The 9,473-nt window shown below is 34.5% G+C and overlaps 1 protein-coding gene across 1 annotated transcript; it reads right to left on the bottom strand.

Moving 5' to 3' along the window:
* Window positions 1-3,760: 3,760 nt before the first annotated feature.
* Window positions 3,761-7,358, bottom strand: LOC137835228 (uncharacterized). The gene is made up of 3 exons (XM_068643629.1): window positions 6,733-7,358; window positions 4,935-5,052; window positions 3,761-4,390 (listed from the first exon to the last, which is right to left on the bottom strand). The coding sequence occupies exons 1-3, from the start codon at window positions 7,275-7,277 to the stop codon at window positions 4,175-4,177; spliced, it is 879 nt and encodes a 292-aa protein (XP_068499730.1). The 5' UTR covers window positions 7,278-7,358; the 3' UTR covers window positions 3,761-4,174.
* Window positions 7,359-9,473: the final 2,115 nt, after the last annotated feature.

The following is a 9,473-nucleotide window of genomic DNA, read 5'->3' as shown; positions in this document are numbered from 1 at the left end:
CTTTTTTTTCTATTTTCCTCTTCTTCTTTTCTTTCTTCTTATTCTTTTTTTTTTAAATGAACAGTGCTGAACAACATGTGAACACAGTGCGAAATAGTGCGTGAACAATGCGAAACATTAATGAGAAAATAAAACATGATGGACAATTATATTATCACTCAAACTTTTGCTCTGAATACCAAATGATATGGTTCCAAATACAACTAACAATAGAATTAGGAATTTTAGGATTACGACATAGAATCAATTAAAAATAGTAACAATGAAAACCTGGATAAAGGAAGGCGCCACAAACAATGATAAGCCTAAGGATGATCGCCACAGGAATTGGTGAATTCTTGATAAGATCGCAAGATGCAGAGAAGAACCCTAGCATATATATATTCTATCTATTAATTTGTCAAAACATTCATCTTCATTTTGAATTCCAAAAGTATATAAATACAAATTTAGTTATAAGTCTGGTCTCGTTCGTACGTAAATAAAATAAAAAGACAATCTTTATATTTCAAGAAAGGATCATTTGTCCAATTGGTTAAGTTAATACTTTCTAACTGGTTCTGGGTTCAAATCATAACTACAAGCAAAATAAGAATATTATTACCTGGGTCCGAATTAGACTAGAACTTGGGTTGACTCTGACTAGACTCGATCAAGACCGACTCAACTCGACCTGGGTTTGGAACGACTTAACTCAATGTGTGTCCAAGTCGAATCAACTTGACTTAGGCATGGGTCGACTGGACTCGACCTAGGCTTGGGTTAACTCTACTTGACCTGGGTCCGGACAGAATCGAGTCAACTTTCTCCTAGGCCAACTCCACTCAATCTATGCTTGAGCCTACTCGACTCGACCTGAGACCGACTTGATGCTACCTTACTTGGGTCTAACTCAACCTACAATTTCATAACTTAAACGATCAAGACACACCTTGATTTTAGATTTTTAAAATCCAAAGAATTACCCAACCTATATCCAATCTGAATTTAGTTAAATGAATTTGATTTAAAATTCAAAAATAAAAATTTGGATTTGAGATAAATCCATTTAAATAGACTTAAAATAATATGGATTTAGATAATTATGGATAGGATTTGACAATTTGGATTTTGTGTTCATACTTATTAGAATGTATTTTCGAATCCAAAAATATATTTCAGATTGTACATTCTAAAATGTATGGTACCATATTAAAAAAAAGATAAATCTCTTGTGTATATTGAATACATAAAATTATATTTATATAGAAAAAGAAACCTGAGTTAAACTCATTACAGAAATAGAAATATCTATAATATCTCATAATACCTAACCATATCTAACACTTTCTAGAATGTATTTCCATGCACATTAGAAAATATATTTTCATATTTGAAAATATATTTTCATATTTGAAAATATATTTCAGAATGTACATTTTGGAATATATACAAAATTTCAAAATAGATTCTGGATTATGCAATTCCCTTGATCCAATCTAGAATAGGATTGTTTTATAAATTTGATCCGGAGGCATTTTTGACATTTCACCACCCCTATGGGGGTGGAGCTTAGGTTGTAGAATGCAATGGTCATATCTTTGTTGTCATATGAAGGTGATTGCATGAATTTGAACGTGAGTTGAGCTGCTTGATGATTAGAGTCAAAAGTTGCATGTTAAACCAAAAATTGGCATGATATGATATGGCTGTTCGTTCGTTCTTCAAAAGAAACTATGGCAGAATATGAATGACTTAATCCTTTTTTGTATTGTGGAGTTTTAGAGGATCAGAGAGAAAAATAAAAATTACAGAGATGAAATAAAACAGTGTGGAGAGGTGTTATTGAGAGGATAATTCTAAATTTGATGTTAGTACAGAGGAGCCTAAAATCTTATCATTGGTAAGTTGGGCTAAAATCAATGAACTGGGATAATAGAAAACCCAGCCTGTGCTTGAGAAAACAAACAAAACAAAACATGAGAAATGTCAAAAGTGTTCTGAAACTTTACATACAGACCATTCCAAAATTAAAGTGTAAGATCTTGTATTTTAGATTTTATCGTTTAGAATTAGTCTTTTACAGTGTTGGTCAATAATCTACATTTTCCAATCTAGAATAATATGTGTTTTTTGTTTCTTTGTTGTTGTCAAAGTCTCATACTGTTGTAGAATTCCGATGTTTTGTTGTACAGTCATATATAGATGGATGGAATGTTAAGTTACTACCATTTCATTGAAGCAAGATCATGATTTGCTTTTGTCAAATTTAATTTGTGATCAATAGTGATGATTACATTCGAATTAATATTAACTAGTTAACCTTGATGAAACCTATTTTTCATGTGAATAAACAAATGACACTTTTGCATGCTTATACAAGTAGGATAGATACCAAGAAAGTACGATGATTATAAACTATTATAACGAATCAATATAGTAGAAACAAAATTCCAGGTAACAGTACAAACTTTGATAAAAGCAACAAAAATCTAAATTAGTCAATCTAAAAGTGAAAAAGAAATTCTGAATTAATCAATAAAAGTGAAAAAATAATTTCAAATTGTGTATTCTAAAAAAATAATTTTAAATTGTAAAATCTAAACATCAAAATTTTAATTTCTAAATTATTTAATCCAAAATCTTCTCACATTGCTGAATTCAGAATCTTCACCACAAAATTACATGAAAATATATTTTTGACATTTCTCACTGTTCATGGAGATTCTGGAAGAAAGCATGCGGGTGCAGGAACCAAAGCCCCTACTAGATACCCTTTCAATATGAATGTACCGACCAGGTCATCGGGTGTGATGACGTGGACAAGAGAAAGGTAGGTGGTCAAGAAGTCAACGTAGTCGCCGTATGTAGAAGCGGCGTTCTGCAGTATAAATAATCGGTTATCGCCGAGATGTGTCACCGCCAAGATGGATCATCGCCCATCGCCCAAGAGAAGCATTACGCAGAAGTAAGACGTCACCGAGTAAGACGTCGCCGAGTGTAGACATCGCCCCAAAGTAAGACATCGCCCTAAAGTTGGGTGGCGGCACTGTGGGACCCTCCGCACAGAATAAATGATCGAGTCAAAGGGGCACGTGGCAATGCCCTCGTGCTCATTAAAGATATCCAGGGAAGGCTGCATGCATGACGCGTGATTAGTTAGGGCACCCACGGAGTATGATGGCGCGAGAGATACAGCGCTCAAGTTAGAGCCCAAGTGGCCGCAAGGTTATACATTGCACTCCAGATAAGGGAAGTCCATGGGCCGGATACGCTAAGATCATAAAGATAGCGACGCAAGGACCTTCTCCAAGGAACCCTAGATAATAGCAAGCAACGCAGAGGTAAACCCTAGTTTTCACCTATATAAAGGGCACGAAGAGCCCTAGTAAGGTACACTTTCATAGTTATACAGAGCACTAAACCCTAGTTGTTCTTGACGGCACACCCAGCTGTGAGCACAAGGCAATTAGGGCAACACAGTTCCAGTCATTGAGATAATCATACAGTCTCTAGTCACTTTGGTGTTTCTCGCTAGCTGACTTGATCGTCAGAGTGCAAACAGCCGCGAGGACGCCCCTTTGTTCTTCTTTTTTCAGGTACTCGTAGACAAGGCAGAACGAAGGTGCTCTAGCTCGTGGGGACAAGCCACTCATAAAGACGACCCAGGTCAACCGGCCGGAACAATGAATAACCCAAAGTTCATACCAGGTCAATGAGTGTGCAATTTCATAACCATTTTTTTTAATAATCACTTAAATTTTTAAAAACCAATTCAAGATGTTGATAAAAATATATCACTATTCTTTTAAATTAAGATGAACCAAAGAATTTAATAATTCTTTTTAAAATATTTTTTTCTAATAAAACTTCATCCTATCCCAAACCAAAACTAATAACTATTGAAAGTCAAACCATATACCAGCCCATACATTTCTGTCTATTTCAAGCAGGCACTTTATCCAATGAAAACGTTGCCACTCACCAGAAATTTGGCATCAAGGAGAGGTAGGTTGTCCATATAAATTCTCATTCTTTTAACCAAAGTATCATTTGGAAGCTTTGAGCTTGGTTAGCAAGAAGTGTAATCTTCAAAAATGGTCTGCGAGGCCTGATTAAGTTCACAACTTTCACCTCCTGTGGGGAGTGTCTGAATTTCCCACATGAGAGATAAAGTGGTCAACGAGAAGCAATATCAGGTGGTTGGACTCAATTTCACAATCTCCTCCAGCAATTGATTTACAGACTTCTTTACTACATCTGGTACTAGCAGCTGGGGGTGCACTGACTCTAAACCATAAGAAGTGATAACTTTCATAACTGTCTCTAATTCCAAATTATTGGTGTTAACATTCCATACACTTTGATTCTTAAACTTGCATGTTTGTTGCAGGGTGCATCTACAGCAAACCTGATGGCAAAATAAAACGTATATAACATATCTAAACAGATTCATATAAATACAGGGTAAAACATCAGGTGTACAAACATTTGTACTCGTCTTATATAAATAAGCTCTTGTATAAACATTTGTTACACCTTACAAAACTAGCTAATAATCCTTCCAAGTTATAAGGTGTTTTCAGTTTGTTTCAACAAGTTCTCTGACATACTTGTGTGAGCAAAACTTGTAACTGATATAAAAACAATTTAACCTTAATCTTATTTTGTTTTCACTTATAAAACAACTTATACATATACACTAACATATTTTTTTCAATAAGAGTTCAATCAAGCAACTTAATGAAACAAACACGAAGTTTCTTAACTATTATTACTGTTGTTCTTTCATCAAAATTGAAGTTCCCTTTGGCGACCTATACTAACTGATAAAGAAGACCTTTATTATGATTGTCAAAGTGAAACTTCAATTTTGATTCAAGAACAATGCCAAGAACACCTACATATAAGTCTTGTCCACAGATAAAAAGAAAACCTTTCAAAAAACATGTTACCGTGTTTTCTGGGACCTCAAAAAACTTTCGCAGCCTTTTAGCAGGAAAGACAGCACTCTTATTGGTGTCGGGGCAACCAAATGCAGCCACTTGCTTCAAGGCACTTCCTGATAACCATCTGCCAATCCAATCCCATGTTAAATATAAGTAATTTGGGGAAAGCCATGAAAGATAAACAACCAAGGAAAAATAATAAAATCAAAATTAGCTGTTCCGCAAATCCAATTTGAAAACAAATGTAGTCAATGTGAGATCTCCAAAAATCTAAACCGAGTTGCTTGCAACATTGCAAAAACAATTCAAAACCTGTGAAATTCGAAATTTGACAATCTCCTCAAAAATGTAAGTCACCTAAATGGACACTAACGACTTTTTTCCCATAAGCCATTGAATCATTCTAAAAATACGAAAAACGAACCCAATCCTCAAATAAGATATCAATAATCTTTCCATTACAATGTAATATTAGCTAAACATTTGATAGTTAAAGCATTTTCTTGTAGTATACATACAGTGACTTCAGTCCTTGAAATTGTTAGTCACTTCCATTATATTTATGTGGCGCGGATATTGAGACATACACCTCACATGACATGGACACTGCACCATAGATAAAAGTAGTGAAATTTAAGTCTAACTCAACCTCACAAAACCGACTTTTAAGTTAAGGATTATACCTTACTTATATATTATAATTTAACCTTAATCATAGTCGATGTGAGAACTTCAACACATCTCCTCACGCTGAGCAAAGAACATTTCAAGCGTGGGATTAGATATTTATGAATGATATAACAGGAGCCTTGTAATGGTGGCATAATAGCCCCAAAGAACTTGACTTAGGATAGACTTTGAATGACTCTGATAGCATTTTAATATAGTGGAATTTAATCCTAATTCAATCTCACAAAATCGACTTTAAGGTAAAGATTGCACCACAGTTATACATTATTATAATCTGAACTTATTTGTAGTCAATGTAAGATCTCCAAAAATCTTTTTCTCTATATATATAGAGATTGTTATATTTGACTAACATGTTTTAGAGATGATTTTGAATATATAAATCTTGATAATTAATTTAAATAATTCGTAATGATGTTCAATATTCTTGATTACATAGGATCTACTTATTTCTATCCTATTATAGAAACCCTAAACCCTATTATAGAAACTTAGACAATATGTTTGAGTTTATAAAAAATTACCTGCTCTTATTAAGGTTATGTCGGATACATGTCTCATAGACCTAAAAAATGTTTTTTAAATTTATCATTTTGCTGATATGTGTTGTACGAAGTCTTGGTTTCCTATACATGTTGGACACAGGAACACCACCCTTGAAGACGCGTGTTGGAGCTTCAAAGCATTATACTCTTTCCAATAAAGAAAATGCAAAATAAGTCTATAACTTAAATTATGGCTAAAGTCCCATTTTTTTGGACTAATTTGAGAGTGATTTACACTTTCAGAGACTCTATTTTTATTTTTCAATTTAAGAACTAATAAAGCCACAACACCAAAAACATTCAGGAACTATAACGACTAGCACCAAACTAACACATCAAATCACAAATGTTGGCGTTGACACATTATACGATCAAAATAACGCAAAGATAATCCACCCTCTACGAATTAGAACCCAACCCAAATCATAACAATAAGAAAAGCAATTAAAGGACAAAATCCGAGCTTCAAATAACCCTATATGTTCATTTATCATCAGAGAGTGGAACATTATACGACAGTAATAATTATGATTAAAAACAAAAGTGGTAATGGTTTCGTTTGATCTTACTTGGAAATTTCCTGGTTATCTCTGGCGAATTTCTGGGCGGCAAACTTGATATACCCCAGGGCGAAGAAATTGGTAAACCAATCATGATCAAAAGATTTCTTCAACTGTGAGAAATTGGCATCTTTAAAATACCCTTTCTCGAACAAGTACTGCGCAAACATCTTCATGTCGGGGGAAAGCTCCTTGACAACCACTGGTTCCTTTGGTTCCGTGGAAGGTTGTTTATTGGTAAACGCAGCGAACAAGCTCATCCTTTTTGGAATCCCTTCTGTTTTCTCTTTGAGGGTCTTAAAATCTTGCTCCAACTGTTTCAGATTGTTCAGTTCGGTAGCGGTTTCTGATTCGGTTTGCTCTTCGTCGGTGTCAGAGGTGGTGGTTTTCTGGGAATGGCCCACGGCTTCGGTGAAGAGGACGTGGAGGGGCTTTACGTTGGGCCGAGTTTGGGCTTGGGCTTGGGCTTGGGCTTGGGATATAATGAGTCTGTGAGGGGTTTTGAGGAAGAGGAAAGGGTTCCGGCGAGAGAAGAGGGCAGTGGAGATAGGCATGGTGTGAATCGAGTAGGAAAGCCGAAATGGGAAAGGGAGGACTCATTTCGAGGCATGGTGTTAATAAAACATTTACTGACTAGGAAATTTAGAATAATGTTAATTACTTTCTACACACAACTATCTATCCATATTTTTCGTTTTTATTATTATTATAAATGTATTTATATTTATTAAACTAATTATAAATGTATATATATTTATATTTTTTAAATATCAATTTATTTATATATTTTTTAAATAGAAGAGAACACTAATTTACAATGTCATGATTTTAGAGTAATATATTTTTTTTAATGAGAGACTAAACAAAAATTAATATTCAGGACGTCTCTTAATTTTTTTATTAAAAAAAAATAAAGTTATGATTAAGAATATTTTTATTAATTAAATTATGACAATAATAAAATTATTTTACATAAAAAAGCATAATATTATTTTACATAAAAAAACATAATTTATTTTTAAATAATTCTTTAAAATTCGGTATAAAACATCATAACCATCTTTTTGAATTTTTAAAAACTCAAAATTTTTATTTTTTATTTTTTATTTGAGTATTCTTATCAAAATTAAAAATTAAAATGAATTTATTATCATTGTATTATAATTTATTTGATTTAATTTTATGTATATAGATTAAATAATAAGAATATATAAAACAAGAATATTGTTCTCGCCGATTAACCCTGGTGAGAAGCTCAACTTCTGGTTTGTCTACTCTGAAATTTGTTCTACGTCTCCTTGTTGCACTGGAACGCGACTCCGATGAAACAGAGGGGCTCTACCTGTTGATCACACTCTGACGATCAAGTTAGTGAGAACTTACTAAAAACAAATAAGTATTCAGTCTCAGTATTAGAACCAAAGAAACAATGTACCTTTACCGGGGGACTCAAGCCCCTTTTATAACTATTCTTGTAAGAGCTTTCTCTCATGAGAATCTTATCTCTACTAAAAGCATAAAATATTAACAGAAAAACCACTTGCTAACGGGGCACCACTTTAGGTGCTAACAGTAGGAAAATATTTTGTTTTACATAGGCACCTTACTTACGGTGCTTCTCTTATTTAACAACTTTATCTTTTCAACCAACAATTGTATGCATGTATTTATGTATCTTAACAACCACGCACACTTATCTGTTAGGTTAAAAACCATATTCTGCTAATAACCTTATTTTAATATATAACAAAAACATTATTTTAATTAGTCTCTAACAGGCTTACCAACATAACTGGGTCAAACTCGTGACCCATCCTTTGGCCCAACAATCGAGCTGACCTACTCAGGTCCGTGCATCGAGTATCCGAGCACTCTGTCTAGTACACAAGCCCCTCAGGCTTTAGTTGAGCTTGGCTAAGCAAAGAGGCTTTTCGAGTACTCTTATGGCTGACATGGCAATTTCTTAGTGGGTTACGTGTGGCGCGGTGCACGAAGCATTTTTTAGGTGACATCTCACCATACTTCACTCGAAGCGTACACGTGGTATCCTCATCAACGGTGGGAAAGCGTTGTCGCTTGACATTCCCATACTTGTATAAGCCAACGTTCGAAAACTCGTTCTCATTGACTTTTTCATTTCTCCAACTCTTGAAAACCCTTCCTCTTTCCCTGCTTCTCTTCACATTTGCTCACTCAGTATTTCTCGCGTTCTTCGATCTCGTCACTCAAAGCTTCTACTTTCTTTGATCACAAAAGGTACTCCCTTTCATCAACTTATCATTTAACATTTGCATCACTACCTTATTAGAGCATTCACTATTAGGATGATCATGTTGCCTGAGCTGGGGTTCCTCTGGATTTACTCTTTTTTGCCCATGATGATTGTTATATTTGTTGATTGCATTGCTTGAATCAAGAATGTATCTTCATCTCTGCATGTGACTTACTTGCTTTTCCCAGTCTGAATCTGATGTGAGTTGCTTTTTAGATGTTTTCATTTATGGTGACACTTTTACTTAAGATTAGGATTTTAACAATTAATGGTGAGGACCTGATGAGGACAAAGGAGAGAGGGCACCTACTACCCAAGCCCAACCCATGACCTCAACACCCATCATACCTCAGAGGATTACTAGAAGCAAAGCACAGACTCTGGGTGCTGAACATCATTTGGTTTCCCTTTTTGTAATTTCCGTAGAGTAGGTCTATATAGCATAAATATGAGGTGAAGATATAAGAATGGGCTTAGG

The sequence above is a fragment of the Phaseolus vulgaris genome, chromosome 5, assembly GCF_000499845.2.
Source record: "Phaseolus vulgaris cultivar G19833 chromosome 5, P. vulgaris v2.0, whole genome shotgun sequence".
Lineage (NCBI taxonomy): Eukaryota > Viridiplantae > Streptophyta > Magnoliopsida > Fabales > Fabaceae > Phaseolus > Phaseolus vulgaris.
The sequence above is the reverse complement of the archived record's forward strand: the minus strand, read 5'-3'. Positions and strand labels throughout refer to the sequence as shown.